This window comes from Trematomus bernacchii, unplaced genomic scaffold, assembly GCF_902827165.1.
Source record: "Trematomus bernacchii unplaced genomic scaffold, fTreBer1.1, whole genome shotgun sequence".
NCBI lineage: Eukaryota > Metazoa > Chordata > Actinopteri > Perciformes > Nototheniidae > Trematomus > Trematomus bernacchii.
This window is the reverse complement of record NW_022987669.1, coordinates 767,722-788,176: the sequence shown is the minus strand read 5'-3', so window position 1 is coordinate 788,176 and position 20,455 is coordinate 767,722. Positions and strand designations below refer to the sequence as shown.

The following is a 20,455-nucleotide window of genomic DNA, read 5'->3' as shown; positions in this document are numbered from 1 at the left end:
TGAAACTTTCAGAGTCTCTGAGGGGACACATGTTGATGTAGAAGAGACATGAAGAAGAGGGGACACATGTTGATGAAGAAGAGACATGAAGAAGAGGGGACACATGTTGATGAAGAAGAGACATGAAGAAGAGGGGACACATGTTGATGTAGAAGAGACATGAAGAAGAGGGGACACATGTTGATGAAGAAGAGACATGAAGAAGAGGGGACACATGTTGATGTAGAAGAGACATGAAGAAGAGGGGACACATGTTGATGTAGAAGAGACATGAAGAAGAGGGGACACATGTTGATGTAGAAGAGACATGAAGAAGAGGGGACACATGTTGATGTAGAAGAGACATGAAGAAGAGGGGACACATGTTGATGTAGAAGAGACATGAAGAAGAGGGGACACATGGTGATGTAGAAGAGACATGAAGAAGAGGGGACACATGTTGATGAAGAAGAGACATGAAGAAGAGGGGACACATGTTGATGTAGAAGAGACATGAAGAAGAGGGGACACATGTTGATGAAGAAGAGACATGAAGAAGAGGGGGACACATGTTGATGTAGAAGAGACATGAAGAAGAGGGGACACATGTTGATGTAGAAGAGACATGAAGAAGAGGGGACACATGTTGATGTAAGAAGAGACATGAAGAAGAGGGGACACATGTTGATGTAGAAGAGACATGAAGAAGAGGGGACACATGTTTGATGAAAGAGACATGAAGAAGAGGGGACACATGTTGATGTAGAAGAGACATGAAGAAGAGGGGACACATGTTGATGTAGAAGAGACATGAAGAAGAGGGGACACATGTTGATGTAGAAGAGACATGAAGAAGAGGGGACACATGTTGATGTAGAAGAGACATGAAGAAGAGGGGACACATGTTGATGAAGAAGAGACATGAAGAAGAGGGGACACATGCTGATGTAGAAGAGACATGAAGAAGAGGGGACACATGTTGATGAAGAAGAGACATGAAGAAGAGGGGACACATGCTGATGTAGAAGAGACATGAAGAAGAGGGGACACATGTTGATGTAGAAGAGACATGAAGAAGAGGGGACACATGTTGATGTAGAAGAGACGTGAAGAAGAGGGGACACATGTTGATGTAGAAGAGACATGAAGAGGAGGGGACACATGTTGATGTAGAAGAGACGTGAAGAAGAGGGGACACATGTTGATGTAGAAGAGACATGAAGAAGAGGGGACACATGTTGATGTAGAAGAGACATGAAGAAGAGGATTTTGCATAATAGGTGACCTTTAAACACCATATTCTCACCAATTAACTAACATAGACTGAACTATTACAAAGCATTTGAATCCACTAACTTGAATTTATCAACACATGCACTCAGACTCAACTCTTCCTTCCTAACAGTTCTAAGGGTTTCGTTGGTATTTGTGGTATACTCTTATTTATGTATTTCTGCTCCTCATATTTGAAGGTAGTACTCACCTGGTAGCACGAGATCCCAGAGTTTAACGCTTAGTTGACAACATTCAAATATATGTCATGTTTGAATCCAACTAGAAAAAAAGATATAAGATGGTACATAAACTGTTTGTAACTTAATGAAAACTAATAGCCGCTTTCACACCACGTACTTAGCCGGTACTTGTCCTCGGTACTTGTTCCCCCCGAACTCTTTAGTCCCTCGAACTGTCCTAGTAGATCGCGTTCTCACCGGAATAAGTCCCTGAGGGAGGATTAGGCAAACGAAGCCGCTGACGTCACTTCTTCTTCTTCTGCTTTGGGTTTACTGGCAGGCTGCTGGCTCGCGTCTTCCGAGTAAATCGCCAGAAGCGCCGACACCTCCTCATCACTCCACCGCTCCCATGTTTTCTTTTGTGTTGCCATAAGTTAGTCTCTCTCCGTTGGTGCGCTGGGCTAATGCTAATAATGCAAGCAAATAAAATGGCGGCTTCACAAAACTTTTCGGAGTTTTACGGGGCGTGGTTTGCAATTCGCCCAGCCAATCAGAAATTGTTAGCGTGGCCGACAAACCCACGAACCATTTCCCCCTCAGGAAAGTACCACCTCTCTAGCAGGGACTATCTGGGGGTGAAAAGGTTTGCGCGAACTAGGGACTAGTTCCAGATCCTTTTTGGTGTGAAACCAAATCCCCCCCCCCCCCCCTATCGGCCTAGTTTACGGTGAAAAGTACTCCGGTGTGAAAGCGCCTAATGTTTAGTATTAAAGAGTCCCTATCCACCTCATTTTCAAGTGTATATCACTAGAAATCTTTCTGTCTGTGCTCTGGAGGGAACAAAATGATTTTAGCCTTTGCAGACCATTTACATGCACTAAAACCTATACGACACACTACAGGAGAGGGAACACACCAACAAGCTGAATTTAACAAAGGCCCCTTTAAGACCTCCACTGTGTTTTGCCATTATTTCTGAGGTTCCTACATTTTACAGCTTAAAATCATTATATTTCTATTTTTGATGCACTTATTTTCTCCCGATTTGACTTTTAAAGGTCGTTTTATTTATCAGACGGGTATTTCCTTCGTGCAATTTGGTGCAAAATGCCGCCCACCAGACTCCCTGCTGAGTGTAGAAGTAAAGCCTGACCTTGGAAAACAGCAGGTGGATTTACTAAAAGCTTGTAAGTGGATCTGGAATTCATATTTGTTTTGGAATAGTGGACCATATCGCTCTGATCCTCGTCTCCTCGCAATTATTTTCTGATTATTATTTTAATATTCTTGGTCTGCCAGATGGAAACAGAGCTAATCTTTAATCGAAGGTTGAATCTCTGGATAAAGAAAATCCCCACGGTTGAAAAAAAGATGGCTTATTGATCTCTGATGAAACCGACGTATCCTTCGCTCTCTTCAGATTCTCTCATCATCTTCATTTCAGAAGCAAACTAATCCTAATATCGTTCCAGAAGTGAGGCGGCGGTGCGTAACGAAGGGATGAATTCTTTAATTTCACTCTCTGGAGCTTCACAGCAGCTTGGGTTATTAATAGTGAAAACACTTTCTCTGATTAGTTCTTCATCACAGGGGGAAATTAGGCTGGAGCCGAGAAAACAGCTGCTTTCATTCAAGCCGTGTGATTGGATGAAATAAAGATATACATACATACGCATATGAGTAGTCAGAACCTCATTCATGCATGAACAAGTACAGTACAACATAAATCAAGTCAATAGATTTGAACAATGACTTTGTAAGCTGGCCTGATCACCAAATCCACTTTATTCAGACTGATCTGTTCAAAAACATTAATTTGTAAATGCTTTTATTTGGAAACCATCATTTCTGTTTGCAGTAAGAGATGTTTAGGGACACAAACGTCTACTGACTGTCTGTATTGTTTGAAAGTAGATTTAATAATATCTTAGTGAGGGTCAGGTCTTTACGAGATGATCCAAATATTAAAACGATACCTGAAGACATCTCTCTGACTCAGTGTGAAAACCAATTCCCCTTCTCCGGTGTCACTGCAGAAATATGGTGTGTGTGTGTGTCTATCTCTCTCTGTCACACACACACACACACACACACACACACACACACACACACACACACACACACACACACACACACACACACACACACACACACACACACACACACACACACACACACACACACACACACACACACACACACACACACACACACACACACACACACACACACACACACACACACACACACACACACAGACTCTTCTGCAGTAACACCGGAGAAGGGGAATTGGTTTTCACACTGAGTCAGAGAGATGTCTTCAGGTATCGTTTTAATATTTGGATCATCTCGTAAAGACCTGACCCTCACTAAGATATTATTAAATCTACTTTCAAACAATACAGACAGTCAGTAGACGTGTGTGTCCCTAAACATCTCTTACTGCAAACAGAAATGATGTTTTTGAACAGATCAGCCTGAATAAAGTGGATTTGGTGATCAGGCCAGCTTACAAAGGCATTGTTCAAATCTATTGACTTGATTTATGTTGTACTTGTTCATGCATGAATGAGGTTCTGACTACTCATATGCGTATGTATGTATATCTTTATTTCATCCAATAACACGGCTAGAATTAAAGCAGCTGTGCGTGCGCGCGTGCGTGTGTTTCAGTCGTCTGGCTTGATATCTCTCTGCCGCCTCACTGTTAACAGTATGACTTCTCACTCCCCCCCCCCCCCCCCCCCCTCCTGTATTTCATTAATCCACCTCGCTGAAGGTGGAGGGGAATTCCCAAATAGATTTTCTCTGCTGGTTATTGGATTAGGCCCAAGGCGAGGTCACCCACACTGTTCTTCATATTATCTGTCATACAGGAGACAGGAATAGCCAGGGACGCTGGGCTCTGATTGGTTCAGAGACCCCGTCGAGGTCTTTCTGTTGGAGAGAGAGAGTGTATGTGTAGTGCTGGGAATATATTAAGTGTTATTAAGATGAGTTCTTTAGAGTCAGAAATAGAAGTTGAGAGAGACACAGAGTGAGTCAGCCTCTCATAAGTAGGTGGAGAAACTCTCAAACTACATTTGGGTGTTAAAGAGTCCTCTCCTGCTGATGCTCAGGTGTATATCAGTATGTAGTGTCTCTACTTTAAAGAGTCCTCTCCTGCTGATGTTCAGGTGTATATCAGTATGTAGTGTCTCTACTTTAAAGAGTCCTCTCCTGCTGATGTTCAGGTGTATATCAGTATGTAGTGTCTCTACTTTAAAGAGTCCTCTCCTGCTGATGTTCAGGTGTATATCAGTATGTAGTGTCTCTACTTTAAAGAGTCCTCTCCTGCTGATGTTCAGGTGTATATCAGTATTTAGTGTCTCTACTTTAAAGAGTCCTCTCCTGCTGATGTTCAGGTGTATATCAGTATGTACAGTAGTGTCTCTACTTTAAAGAGTCCTCTCCTGCTGATGATCAGGTGTATATCAGTATGTAGTGTCTCTACTTTAAAGAGTCCTCTCCTGCTGATGTTCAGCTGTATATCAGTATGTAGTGTCTCTACTTTAAAGAGTCCTCTCCTGCTGATGTTCAGGTGTATATCAGTATGTAGTGTCTCTACTTTAAAGAGTCCTCTCCTGCTGATGTTCAGGTGTATATCAGTATGTAGTGTCTCTACTTTAAAGAGTCCTCTCCTGCTGATGTTCAGGTGTATATCAGTATGTAGTGTCTCTACTTTAAAGAGTCCTCTCCTGCTGATGTTCAGGTGTATATCAGTGTGTAGTGTCTCTACTTTGAAGAGTCCTCTCCTGCTGATGTTCAGGTGTATATCAGTATGTAGTGTCTCTACTTTAAAGAGTCCTCTCCTGCTGATGTTCAGGTGTATATCAGTATGTAGTGTCTCTACTTTAAAGAGTCCTCTCCTGCTGATGTTCAGGTGTATATCAGTATTTAGTGTCTCTACTTTAAAGAGTCCTCTCCTGCTGATGTTCAGGTGTATATCAGTATTTAGTGTCTCTACTTTAAAGAGTCCTCTCCTGCTGATGTTCAGGTGTATATCAGTATGTAGTGTCTCTACTTTAAAAAGTCCTCTCCTGCTGATGATCAGGTGTATATCAGTATGTAGTGTCTCTACTTTAAAGAGTCCTCTCCTGCTGATGTTCAGGTGTATATCAGTATTTAGTGTCTCTACTTTAAAGAGTCCTCTCCTGCTGATGTTCAGGTGTATATCAGTATGTAGTGTCTCTACTTTAAAGAGTCCTCTCCTGCTGATGTTCAGGTGTATATCAGTATGTAGTGTCTCTACTTTAAAGAGTCCTCTCCTGCTGATGTTCAGGTGTATATCAGTATTTAGTGTCTCTACTTTAAAGAGTCCTCTCCTGCTGATGTTCAGGTGTATATCAGTATGTAGTGTCTCTACTTTAAAGAGTCCTCTCCTGCTGATGTTCAGGTGTATATCAGTATGTAGTGTCTCTACTTTAAAGAGTCCTCTCCTGCTGATGTTCAGGTGTATATCAGTATGTAGTGTCTCTACTTTAAAGAGTCCTCTCCTGCTGATGTTCAGGTCTATATCAGTATCTAGTGTCTCTACTTTAAAGAGTCCTCTCCTGCTGATGTTCAGGTGTATATCAGTATGTAGTGTCTCTACTTTAAAGAGTCCTCTCCTGCTGATGTTCAGGTGTATATCAGTATGTAGTGTCTCTACTTTAAAGAGTCCTCTCCTGCTGATGTTCAGGTGTATATTAGTATAGTGTCTCTACTTTAAAGAGTCCTCTCCTGCTGATGTTCAGGTGTATATCAGTATGTAGTGTCTCTACTTTAAAGAGTCCTCTCCTGCTGATGTTCAGGTGTATATCAGTATGTAGTGTCTCTACTTTAAAGAGTCATCTCCTGCTGATGTTCAGGTCTATATCAGTATCTAGTGTCTCTACTTTAAAGAGTCCTCTCCTGCTGATGTTCAGGTGTATATCAGTATGTAGTGTCTCTACTTTAAAGAGTCCTCTCCTGCTGATGTTCAGGTGTATATCAGTATGTAGTGTCTCTACTTTAAAGAGTCCTCTCCTGCTGATGTTCAGGTGTATATCAGTATGTAGTGTCTCTACTTTAAAGAGTCCTCTCCTACTGATGTTCAGGTGTATATCAGTATGTAGTGTCTCTACTTTAAAGAGTCCTCTCCTACTGATGTTCAGGTGTATAAGCATCTTTGAGCATTAGGAAAAGCGCTATAAAAACCTTTGTATTATTATTATTATTATTATATAAGGTATCAAATACATTTTAGGTATCGTTGAAGCCATTTTTTTTTTTGAATAAGGTTAAATATTTGCTTGTGGATATCTAACAGTTCTTTGTTTCTGTCTCAGGATCCGTATTGCAGGGATTAAGGGTCTGCAGGGCGTTGTGAGGAAGACGGTGAACGACGAGCTGCAGGCAATCATCTGGGAGCCTCAGCATATGGACAAACTGATCCCCTCCATGCTGTTCAACATGCAGGACAGCGACGACTTGGACAGGTACTACACACACACACACACACACACACACACACACACACACACACACACACACACACACACACACACACACACACACACACACACACACACACACACACACACACACACACACACACGCACAAAGGCAAACACATTCAGACAGCTGTTACCAAAGTCAACAAAAAGATGGCTGTACCCTCATGCCCTTGAGCTTCACTTGATCATAACTCACGTCAGAAAAACAACTTTTTATTTATTTCTCTCCCTATATTTCTCTTATCACATGTGGGCAGTGTTGTGGGAGATGTACTGCTCTTACAGTCCTGTTGTGATTCCTCCTTCCTGATACTTTCAGTAGACCTGGAGGGTTAAGAAACAGAAGGTGTTCAAGGTCATTGCAGTCAGTTTTAGAAAGACAGTATGGAGAGCAATGTTGACAAAAAATACCTTTTTATATACGAGGTTCTGCACCGACAGTTCCCCCTTTAATTGCAATTATATTATAAATAGGCTACGCTCTTTTAGGGATGACAGATTGACAATGTTTTACTGTAATTTGATTGTATTTTTCCACTGGCTAAACTTCTGGCAGATGACTCAGCAGGTTGTACAATAAATGAACTACAGATTAAATCTAGTGGAGCTAACAATAGTAAGCTAGGCTAACTAGCTTCAGCCCTCTTTAACTTAACAGCATGATGAACTCCACGGGTTAATACCAACAACGTATAGCTAACATTATGAAAACCAGCTGTAAAGGATGGCTGAAATAAGTTATGTGATTAACACAAGCTAAACGTTTGTTCTACAAACTAATATAAGTCAGTAAATATCCCACTGGTTAATTTGCAGTGTCTAAATGAGACGACTAAACGTCCTCGTGTCCAACATTAGCCTCCTTTAGCTTAGCTGTGGTGACGTGAAGTCATGTGACCGTGCTGTCGTTCCTTTATAGCCAAACGTTAGCCACCTTTAGCTTAGCGGTGGTGACATGAAGTCATGTGACCGTGCTGTAGTTCCTTTATAGCCAAACGTTAGCCACCTTTAGCTTAGCGGTGGTGACGTGAAGTCATGTGACCGTGCTGTAGTTCCTTTATAGCCCAACGTTAGCCTCCTTTAGCTTAGCGGTGGTGACGTGAAGTCATGTGACCGTGCTGTAGTTCCTTTATAGCCCAACATTAGCCACCTTTAGCTTAGCGGTGGTGACTTGAAGTCATGTGACCGTGCTGTTGTTCCTTTATAGCCCAACATTAGCCACCTTTAGCTTAGCGGTGGTGACGTGAAGTCATGTGACCGTGCTGTAGTTCCTTTATAGCCCAACATTAGCTGCCTTTAGCTTAGCGGTGGTGACGTGAGGTCATGTGACCGTGCTGTAGTTCCTTTATAGCCCAACATTAGCCTCCTTTAGCTTAGCGGTGGTGACGTGAAGTCATGTGACCGTGCTGTAGTTCCTTTATAGCCCAACATTAGCTGCCTTTAGCTTAGCGGTGGTGACGTGAGGTCATGTGACCGTGCTGTAGTTCCTTTATAGCCCAACATTAGCCTCCTTTAGCTTAGCGGTGGTGACGTGAGGTCATGTGACCGTGCTGTAGTTCCTTTATAGCCCAACATTAGCCTCCTTTAGCTTAGCGGTGGTGACGTGAAGTCATGTGACCGTGCTGTAGTTCCTTTATAGCCCAACATTAGCCACCTTTAGCTTAGCGGTGGTGACTTGAAGTCATGTGACCGTGCTGTAGTTCCTTTACAGCCCAACATTAGCCACCTTTAGCTTAGCGGTGGTGACGTGAGGTCATGTGACCGTGCTGTAGTTCCTTTATAGCCCAACATTAGCCTCCTTTAGCTTTGCGGTGGTGACGTGAAGTCATGTGACCGTGCTGTAGTTCCTTTATAGCCCAACATTAGCCACCTTTAGCTTAGCGGTGGTGACGTGAGGTCATGTGACCGCGCTGTAGTTCCTTTATAGCCCAACATTAGCCTCCTTTAGCTTAGCGGTGGTGACGTGAAGTCATGTGACCGTGCTGTAGTTACTTTATAGCCCAACATTAGCCACCTTTAGCTTAGCGGTGGTGGCGTGAAGTCATGTGACCGTGCTGTAGTTCCTTCATAGCCCAACATTAGCTCTGACCTTTAACCTCTGTAACTCCGGCTGCCTGCAGTGTGAGGAGAGGTCAGGACTCTAGAGTAAATCCTGCTGTTGGATCAGTGTCGGCTGCAGGAAAATAAACCTCCGTCTGAACTCGATCCCGGGAATTAAAGCCGCCGCTCTCCTCAGACCTCATTATATTCTTTCAATCCTCAAACCCGGCTCTGCAGGAGGAAGAAATCCTGGAGATGTGAGGAGTGTCTGCGTCTCCTCATCCCCTCAGATTCTGGGAATGGGAACGCTGCTCGCTGTTTTTAGGCCGGGGAGGTTTATGACAGAGATCAACGAGGACAGGAAGCTTAACGCTGGGCTCACCTGTCGACCCACCTTAAGTCCTTTTTATTTATTCTTACTCACCTTCATGTATTCTTTGTTCTCCAGACCCCTCTTCTCTCTGTTATATTCTCATCTCCCACATAGTAAGACAATCTGAAAATACTTTATTTTGGGGAATTGGGTTTTGTGACAGTTGCTTCATTATATAATAGAATAAATATTAATAATCAACATAACCAAAATGACATATTGATAGAGACATCAGGAGTACAAATGTGCACATTTTTTACCACAAAATATATGTCAAACTTTCGAAAGAATACAATAAATGCATCAGTTTTAATAAAATGTAGAAAGACCCTGGTATCTATACAAGGACATAAGGGTAGTGTTCCAGAAGTAAGGGACAACTATGTAGGGTTTAATGGGGAGAGGAACTCCCTCTGAAGGGAACACAGGGATGTTAGCCTTTGCAGACCATTTACATGCACTAAAACCTATAGAACACACTACAGGAGTGGGAACACCCCCCAAAACAAAACATCATGTATAGGCATTGCTGCAATTGCAACTTGACCAAGTAAAACACATGCAGTTATCCATTTTTTTACATGGAAAAAGTGCAAAACAAGCCCAACAACCTCCTACAGGGCTTGCATCTTCTAAAAAATGCTGAGTTTTATGTATGATTCAACAAAGAAAGTCCCATTGACGTCAGAACCCTCTCTTCAAAAGACACCTGGCCAAGGAGATAGCTTACTAACAAAATATGTCAAAACAGATGAAACACTACAGCAAAACCCATAATATTAAAAAGACCAAGACAAGCCTTCGTGTATTTCTACTCCTCATCTTGTCATCCCTTCTCCTCCCTTTCAGTTTTAATTCCCTCTCCTTTCTTTCTGCTTTCACCGTGACTTCCTCTCCGTCTCACTCGGGTGGTTTCCATGTGAACTAAAATCTATTTTTGGACTCTGTTCTTCTTTCTTCTGAGTTTGTCTTCTTCTCCTGCTGACTTTTCTCTACCTAAAGCCCTACAAGTAGCTGCATCTCCTGTCATCACACGTGGAGGAGTTAAAGGGTTAGGAGGTGATCCGACCCCACCGGGAGTCTCCATCATTATTTGGTGTTGGAGGAGATTCTGTCTGGGTGATGGATCTCCTTAAACCCTAAAAAGACTGGTGCAGGAATGAGTCCTAAAACTGGGGAAAAACACATCTTTTTACCACTTCCTGTCCACTCGTCTGGAAGTCAATGGCTTCCTGAATGTGTTTTTTGGCCTGAAATAAGGTCTGTGGTTAACACAAGCTGAAGAGATTTTATTTTACAACATAAAATACATCAGTAAATACTCCACTGCTGAATTTAAAAACTGACAAGTGTGAGACGACAAAACGTCATCACGCCCAACATTAGCCAACATAACAGTTAAGGGGGTTGTCGACCCTCTGCTTCGCGTCGGGCCGAACCACGCCCCTTAGCTGTGATATAATGACCATATACCACGGCCTGTCTTGAGCTATTGCTTAAATATAGCACACTTTTGAGCAGGATTCTCCCCTTTTTTAACTCTGCATTTGCATAACAGGCCTCTCTTTGATGGGATGTGTCACTCTCAGCATCAAAGGAATCACCTTACCAACAACCTTCACCAAGTGTGGACGTTATTAGCACATGAAAAGAGGGTTTTTTCCTTTTAAATGAGCTGCCTGCGAGCCTTCCTTTGTACTCGGTTTGAACTGAACAAGTTCAAATCCGTTTGACCTACATGTGAGAGCCCAGCCGGCCTGTAACCATCCCAAAACAGAACTGGTGCAAAGTGCAGACCAACAAATGTCCTTTAGAAGGATGGACTGAACATGGGGAGACTAAAGAGTCCTGCAAAAAATGAAAGTTATATTTTGTAGTGTTTTAGAGAGGTGTTTATTTAACGTTGTGATCATTTCGGAGGCTGTTAGACGTCTTTATTACAACAAAGAAACCTTAATGCTCCCTGCAAACAAGGATTTTTAAGGCAACAATTCACCGCCTTTACCACTGAAAAAAAAAACTTAAATTTGCTAACATCTGTCTTTCTAATTAAGTGGAAATCTGCATTAATTCTTGGGACAAATGCCAGAAATACCTGAAATGAAAGCTCCGAATAGCAGTGATGGTAACCACATGAGACCTGGGTCAACACTTCAACTGTTGCCCCTTTTCCAGTGAGATGTAATGACTATAAGTTGCACGATTATTATTGTATTTTAACATTTACAATATGACATATAAAACCTGCATATGGATGGCAATTTGTTAGGGAAAAAGTCAACTTATTTTGGTAACATCGGCTGGGACAAACGAGCAATCGGCAGAGATAGTAACATGAAACCAGGGTCACAAATGATCTGTTTTGCCCTTCTTTTCAGCGCGATGCTATGCCACATGTTTAAGTGATTACATTAATGAATTAAATCAGCCAGGATAATTCTAATTCATGAGGTTCAAAACGCACATTGTCACGTCAAAGTAACACTTCGTAGTTAAAAAACAGAAAGGCTTCTTCGTCCACTGGTAATGAGAGTCTACCGCCTATTTTTAGCGTCATTTCCGACATTTAAGAACCTGAATATGCGTGCTTATTTGGAGAGAAGCGTGTTTAGATATGTTCCTATCCTGCCGTTCACAAAGCCAGCTCCACAAACACATGATTCTCCCAGTTTGGTGTGGAAGATCTTGACCAGGCTTTGAACTGTACTCCTCAAACACCTGAGGGATGAGCTGAAGAACAAACAGTAGATGTTATGTCTGGCTTTCACCCTTTTGGATAAAACCTGCAATCATTGACCTCCTGAGAACCCAGGATTTAAGTCATGCTTGTTTTCCATTGCATCCTGGATCTTAAACGTTTTAAAAATAGATCTAGTAACCAATAGTGTCCAAAAGTTGTTGTTGAAAAGTTGTCCATATATGTGGTTATGCTACAGAATGCTAATTAGCACAACCTATGTTGGCATCCAGCAGTTTCTAAAATCTGGGCTCCCCTTAAAGATGCTTTTCTTACAAAACCTTTGGGGTATTAAACATGTCTGGGTTTACCAGTAGACAGAATACTGAGGCATGAGAAGTATCTTTGCGTCAATTAAAGCCATTGATATAAAACAGGCCTTTTGTAGCCCGTTTTTCAAGAATTTCTGTACAAATAAGGTCCAATTAATGACGTTTGTAGAGTCTTTGTATGCGGAAACCGAAAAAAGTCGTTTCCTACGGGTTTGGTTCCCTTCCCTCTTATAACTGTCCAATCAACTAATCTAATCTTCCATGATTTTAATGGAATTCACATAATCCGTATATACAATTATAGTGCATATATTCATTCAGCTGCGGTGCGTCCATCACCTCGGGGGAACATCTCTGCATTAATGGTAACGTTCCAGCTGTTTTTAATGGGCTTTCTGCAATTTAATGAGCTGGAGAAGCAGCAGTATGTGTCAGGTCAAACCGGAAGGACATGTTTCATATAGAAATCTGACTTGGCTTTACGTTTCTGTTGTGTGTAATATAGGTTTTGTGCTTGTAAATGGTCTGCAAAGGCTAAAATCCCTCCAGGAAAGGACTCTTTAAAGTAGAGACACTTCATACTGATACACACCTGAACATCAGCAGGAAAGGACTCTTTAAAGTAGAGACACTTCATACTGATACACACCTGAACATCAGCAGGAAAGGACTCTTTAAAGTAGAGACACTTCATACTGATACACACCTGAACATCAGCAGGAGAGGACTCTTTAAAGTAGAGACACTACATACTGATATACACCTGAACATCAGCAGGAGAGGACTCTTTAAAGTAGAGACACTTCATACTGATACACACCTGAACATCAGCAGGAAAGGACTCTTTAAAGTAGAGACACTACATACTGATATACACCTGAATATCAGCAGGAGAGGACTCTTTAAAGTAGAGACACTACATACTGATATACACCTGAATATCAGCAGGAGAGGACTCTTTAAAGTAGAGACACTACATACTGATATACACCTGAACATCAGCAGGAGAGGACTCTTTAAAGTAGAGACACTACATACTGATATACACCTGAATATCAGCAGGAGAGGACTCTTTAAAGTAGAGACACTACATACTGATATACACCTGAACATCAGCAGGAGAGGACTCTTTAAAGTAGAGACACTACATACTGATATACACCTGAATATCAGCAGGAGAGGACTCTTTAAAGTAGAGACACTACATACTGATACACACCTGAATATCAGCAGGAGAGGACTCTTTAAAGTAGAGACACTACATACTGATATACACCTGAACATCAGCAGGAGAGGACTCTTTAAAGTAGAGACACTACATACTGATATACACCTGAATATCAGCAGGAGAGGACTCTTTAAAGTAGAGACACTACATACTGATATACACCTGAACATCAGCAGGAGAGGACTCTTTAAAGTAGAGACACTACGTACTGATATACACCTGAACATCAGCAGGAGAGGACTCTTTAAAGTAGAGACACTACATACTGATATACACCTGAACATCAGCAGGAGAGGACTCTTTAAAGTAGAGACACTACATACTGATATACAGCTGAACATCAGCAGGAGAGGACTCTTTAAAGTAGAGACACTACATACTGATATACACCTGAACATCAGCAGGAGAGGACTCTTTAAAGTAGAGACACTACATACTGATATACACCTGAACATCAGCAGGAGAGGACTCTTTAAAGTAGAGACACTACATACTGATATACACCTGAACATCAGCAGGAGAGGACTCTTTAAAGTAGAGACACTACATACTGATATACACCTGAACATCATCAGGAGAGGACTCTTTAAAGTAGAGACACTACAAACTGATATACACCTGAACATCAGCAGGAGAGGACTCTTTAAAGTAGAGACACTACATACTGATATACACCTGAACATCAGCAGGAGAGGACTCTTTAAAGTAGAGACACTACATACTGATATACACCTGAACATCAGGAGGAGAGGACTCTTTAAAGTAGAGACACTACATACTGATATACACCTGAACATCAGCAGGAGAGGACTCTTTAAAGTAGAGACACTACATACTGATATACACCTGAACATCAGGAGGAGAGGACTCTTTAAAGTAGAGACACTACATACTGATATACACCTGAACATCAGCAGGAGAGGACTCTTTAAAGTAGAGACACTACATACTGATATACACCTGAACATCAGCAGGAGAGGACTCTTTAAAGTAGAGACACTACATACTGACATACACCTGAACATCAGCAGGAGAGGACTCTTTAAAGTAGAGACACTACATACTGATATACACCTGAACATCAGCAGGAGAGGACTCTTTAAAGTAGAGACACTACATACTGATATACACCTGAACATCAGGAGGAGAGGACTCTTTAAAGTAGAGACACTACATACTGATATACACCTGAACATCAGCAGGAGAGGACTCTTTAAAGTAGAGACACTACATACTGATATACACCTGAACATCAGCAGGAGAGGACTCTTTAAAGTAGAGACACTACATACTGATATACACCTGATCATAGAGTCATTTCTAACCCCATAATGTTTACACTGAGGTTAAGGAGATCTTTGGAGACTCTCTCAGTTTAAAGTGACCTGGATCATGTTCTCTCACAGCCAATCAGAGGCTTCCCCTGCCACAGACAAACCTCTGATGAGCAGTGAGAGACTTTAATAACCTGCTCTGTGATCCTGAGTGCCGTCACAGCTCAGTATCACTGAAAACAATTCCTGACACACACACACACACACACACACACACACACACACACACACACACACACACACACACACACACACACACACACACACACACACACACACACACACACACACACACACACACACACACACACACACACACACACACACACACACACACACACACACACACAGCAAAACACATCACAGCTTGACATTTTTCGTAGATGTTTTGGAAACCTTTTATCCGTGCAAACAGCAACTTTGTGGAGCCACTATTGAATGGGTTGCCGTAACATAATTGTACAGAAATGTCAAAAAAGGATTTATATTATTGAACTTTTTCAAAATCCTTTCCTCTGGCGCCAAAAGTAGATAAAACCATTAAACTCCCTTTCTTTTGTTGAAAAATCCACAGCTTCAAATTTCTGAGGCGCTTTTGTGCTTTACACAAGAGAAAATGAAATAATTAGGTTTATAAAAGGCAGATTTGAGTATTTCTACAGTGTGGTATTAATACTTTTACTTTTACTACTTTAATCTGAATACTTTTTCCACCTCTGGTAATTCACTGATCAAGAGCTGCTCTCCATGGATTTTGCGGTTAAAATTGTCCATTACAAAACACTGTTATTATGGGCCGGCGAATCACATGCAACAAATGCTTTCCTTCCACCGAGCAGCTCAGCATAATCCAGCATTCACACAAATTTCCATTAGCACATTTGTTTTTTTGAACAGTGTGTCTCCGCTCGCTCCACAAACACACAGTTAGACGTCAGGGAATAACTGCTCCAGAGGAAAAAACGTGTGTTGTTGTTTTGTTAGTTTCTTGTCGTCCAAACACATGCATCAGACACACCATCCGATTACTAAAACGATAGCGTCATACTGTTGTAGGCACATAACAGGGTTGTCATTTTTGGTGTGTGTTTTATGTAAACCATCATCACGTCTCAATTAGGTTCATTGCTTAATTTTGAATAACGTTGTTCCCGAACAGAACCGCAGTCCGTGTTGTTGTTTTTTTCTAATCGAGCGGCGGTCAAGGGCGCTTGATTCTGTTAATTGCTTCAAGGAGGCGGACGTGGGCGGCGTGCAGAAAACACACACACACACACTGGCTTCACGTGGTGTCTGTGTTAGAGGAGGCTTTTTTTACTCCTGTATATGTAGTAAAGGAGAAGTAAAAGTCCTTTAGTAAGGGTCATTTGTTGAAGAATTTACCATCAAATGTTAAACCAGATCCTTAAAGGGGTCCATATATCAGCAGGTAGTGTCTCTACTTTAAAGAGTCCTCTCCTGCTGATGTTCAGGTGTATATCAGTATGTAGTGTCTCTACTTTAAAGAGTCCTTTCCTGCTGATGTTCAGGTGTGTATCAGTATGAAGTGTCTCTACTTTAAAGAGTCCTCTCCTGCTGATGTTCAGGTGTGTATCAGTATGTAGTGTCTCTACTTTAAAGAGTCCTCTCCTGCTGATGTTCAGGTGTATATCAGTATGTAGTGTCTCTACTTTAAAGAGTCCTCTCCTGCTGATGTTCAGGTCTATATCAGCAGGTAGTGTCTCTACTTTAAAGAGTCCTCTCCTGCTGATGTTCAGGTGTATATCAGTATGTAGTGTCTCTACTTTAAAGAGTCCTCTCCTGCTGATGTTCAGGTGTATATCAGTATGTAGTGTCTCTACTTTAAAGAGTCCTCTCCTGCTGATGTTCAGGTGTATATCAGTATGTAGTGTCTCTACTTTAAAGAGTCCTCTCCTGCTGATGTTCAGGTGTATATCAGTGTGTAGTGTCTCTACTTTAAAGAGTCCTCTCCTGCTGATGTTCAGGTGTATATCAGTATGTAGTGTCTCTACTTTAAAGAGTCCTCTCCTGCTGATGTTCAGGTGTATATCAGTATGTAGTGTATCTACTTTAAAGAGTCCTCTCCTGCTGATGTTCAGGTGTATATCAGTATGTAGTGTCTCTACTTTAAAGAGTCCTCTCCTGCTGATGTTCAGGTGTATATCAGTGTGTAGTGTCTCTACTTTAAAGAGTCCTCTCCTGCTGATGTTCAGGTGTATATCAGTATGTAGTGTCTCTACTTTAAAGAGTCCTCTCCTGCTGATGTTCAGGTGTATATCAGTATGTAGTGTCTCTACTTTAAAGAGTCCTCTCCTGCTGATGTTCAGGTGTATATCAGTGTGTAGTGTCTCTACTTTAAAGAGTCCTCTCCTGCTGATGTTCAGGTGTATATCAGTATGTAGTGTCTCTACTTTAAAGAGTCCTCTCCTGCTGATGTTCAGGTGTATATCAGTATGTAGTGTCTCTACTTTAAAGAGTCCCCTCCTGTGTTCAGGTGTATATCAGTATGTAGTGTCTCTACTTTAAAGAGTCCTCTCCTGCTGATGTTCAGGTGTATATCAGTATGTAGTGTCTCCATGCTTTAATGTTCAAAAAGCTCTTTACTTTTCTCATACTGCCTGAACGTACATCGATTCAGGACTAAATTGCTTTAGTAAAACGTTGCTTTTCATTTGAACCAAAACTGTAATTATACTTTGAGAAAATCCCCTTTTAAAACAGTGTGAAATTAAAAGTTAATCTGCAGTGAATGGGTTTTTTTTATTTAGTCCATTTTTTTAGCGATGAAAGCCCAAAACACAAAGCTCTTGTATTTATTATTCTTCAATGATTAAAGTCATGTAATTGTATGTAGTTCATGTTTTTGTTATCTAGTTTTGAAAGGTCCCAACACAATTAAGGTTACTGTTATAAATATGAAGTCACAACTCCTGCCAAATATCCAAAGCCATGGCAGCATTTATTTAGGATCTGCACCATTTTCTTCCTTTTCCCCTCAGATTCATTATGAGATGTGGTCAGCGAAGCCTCCTTAAACCCCTCTATACTTTATATAGCGGGGTTTTCAGGACTCACTAACACTCACTTTGTATTTTCATCATCAGCAACCAGTTATTTTCTCCAGCCATTTCATTAAACATCACCAATCGTCCTTCTATTAAAGCAGAGATGTCCATTTTTACCTCTCATGTCGCTGCTCCTAACGAGCAATAAGCGTTTCATTTCCCGCTGTGTGGGATACAGTAATTGCATTGTTTCCCTCCGGAGACCCCGCTGCCCACGGTCCATCTGTACGTGATTTACTGTCGCATTATTTCATAGATATCACACATAACGGGAGGCCATGTTGGTGTCCTGCCAGGACTGAGGACTCGCTTGTTACGAGACATTTTACCGTGTTCAGTTTGTAGAGCTGCAATATCTACTAGAGGAGAAAAGGCCCATACTAAAGCACAACCATGGGTCTCTATTACTTTAAAGAGTCCTCTCCTGCTGATGTTCAGGTGTATATCAGTATGTAGTGTCTCTACTTTAAAGAGTCCTCTTCTGCTGATGTTCAGGTGTATATCAGTATGTAGTGTCTCTACTTTAAAGAGTCCTCTCCTGCTGATGTTCAGGTGTATATCAGTATGTAGTGTCTCTACTTTAAAGAGTCCTCTCCTGCTGATGTTCAGGTGTATATCAGTATGTAGTGTCTCTACTTTAAAGAGTCCTCTCCAGCTGATGTTCAGGTGTATATCAGTATGTAGTGTCTCTACTTTAAAGAGTCCTCTTCTGCTGATGTTCAGGTGTATATCAGTATGTAGCATCTCTACTTTAAAGAGTCCTCTCCAGCTGATGTTCAGGTGTATATCAGTATGTAGTGTCTCTACTTTAAAGAGTCCTCTCCAGCTGATGTTCAGGTGTATATCAGTATGTAGTGTATCTACTTTAAAGAGTCCTCTTCTGCTGATGTTCAGGTGTATATCAGTATGTTGTGTCTCTACTTTAAAGAGTCCTCTCCTGCTGATGTTCAGGTGTATATCAGTATGTAGCGTCTCTACTTTAAAGAGTCCTCTCCTGCTGATGTTCAGGTGTATATCAGTATGTAGTGTCTCTACTTTAAAGAGTCCTCTCCTGCTGATGTTCAGGTGTATATCAGTATGTAGTGTCTCTACTTTAAAGAGTCCTCTCCTGCTGATGCTCAGGTGTATATCAGTATGTAGTGTCTCTACTTTAAAGAGTCCTCTCCTGCTGATGTTCAGGTGTATATCAGTATGTAGTGTCTCTACTTTAAAGAGTCCTCTCCTGCTGATGTTCAGGTGTATATCAGTATGTAGTGTCTCTACTTTAAAGAGTCCTCTCCTGCTGATGTTCAGGTGTATATCAGTATGTAGTGTCTCTACTTTAAAGAGTCCTCTCCTGCTGATTTTAGTCTTTGCAGACCATTTACATGCACCAAATATATATATTTGTTTAAGTCTGTAGGACCTGATTTCTCTGCTGCACACATTTGTTTGTGTTTCTGTCTGCTGATATAAAGCTACCCCCCTCACACACACACACACACACACTCTCTATCTGATTGAGCTGGTCGATACTCTCATTTGATTTCTCTCAGATGCTCTGATTGATTTTAGTCCTTCATTTTTCTTTCATATCCTGAAGGTTTTTTTATTTTTAATAAATGTTATTGCGCTCTGATCCTCCCCCTCTTTACAGATTTTTACTCTGATATGAAGAATTGATTCTTGGCTTGTAGTCTCACAGAATCAGAATCAGGTTTATTGTCAAGTAGTTGAACACACTCGAGGAATTTGCTTTTGTGTATAAAGAAACACAGTGAGAGGTATCAACCTGATGAGCAAATAAAGAACTATTATACAACTGTTATTAGTGTATAACATATATTTAAAAAACCTAAATAAATACATTTAAAATATAAAATGTAAAGAAATGTAAAAATAATAGAATTAAAATGTTTTACATCAAATGTCAAGAAAAAATAAAAATAAATGTGCAAATAATAAAATAAAATAATTAAAGGTAGGGTAGGTAAGTTTGAGAAACCGGCTCGAGATACACTTTTTGTTATATTCCATGGAATGCTCTTAACATCCCGATACCAATGAATATCTGAAGTGCTTTGACAAAAAATCCATAAAAAAATATCATCTGTGGAAGCTGTAGTACTGTAAAAAGCACGACCAATCATCTGAGCCAGCCCGGCTAAAATAACTGGATGGCCTACCTGCCTGTCAGCCTTCCATCGGGGCACAAACTTATCTCGTGCCCTCATTGGTCATGTGCGCGTTCGTGTGTGTTGGAGGAGGGGCTCTGTAAGGAAGTGGCAGATTTTCTCCGGTTGTGTGTTTTCAAATTCTACACACTCGAGCTGGTTTCTCCGAAATTACCTACCCCACCTTTAAATATACAAAAATATCCCAAAAAGCACAACAAGAATATGACAAATTACTCATAGACTTCTATTCAATCTGGCTCTTATGCAGCCAACAGTATCGCTCTCCGCTGGCCATTTAATG

At 41.2% G+C, this 20,455-nt stretch overlaps 1 protein-coding gene across 1 annotated transcript in view; it reads left to right on the top strand.

The window, feature by feature from the left end:
* The window catches only part of efr3a (EFR3 homolog A (S. cerevisiae)), a 122,232-nt gene that overhangs the window by 60,317 nt on the left and 41,460 nt on the right, over window positions 1–20,455 (top strand). Inside the window, exon 7 of the mRNA XM_034135975.1 lies at window positions 6,782–6,931. Within this exon, the coding sequence (XP_033991866.1) occupies window positions 6,782–6,931 (150 nt within the window). The remainder of the gene's footprint in view (window positions 1–6,781; window positions 6,932–20,455) is intronic.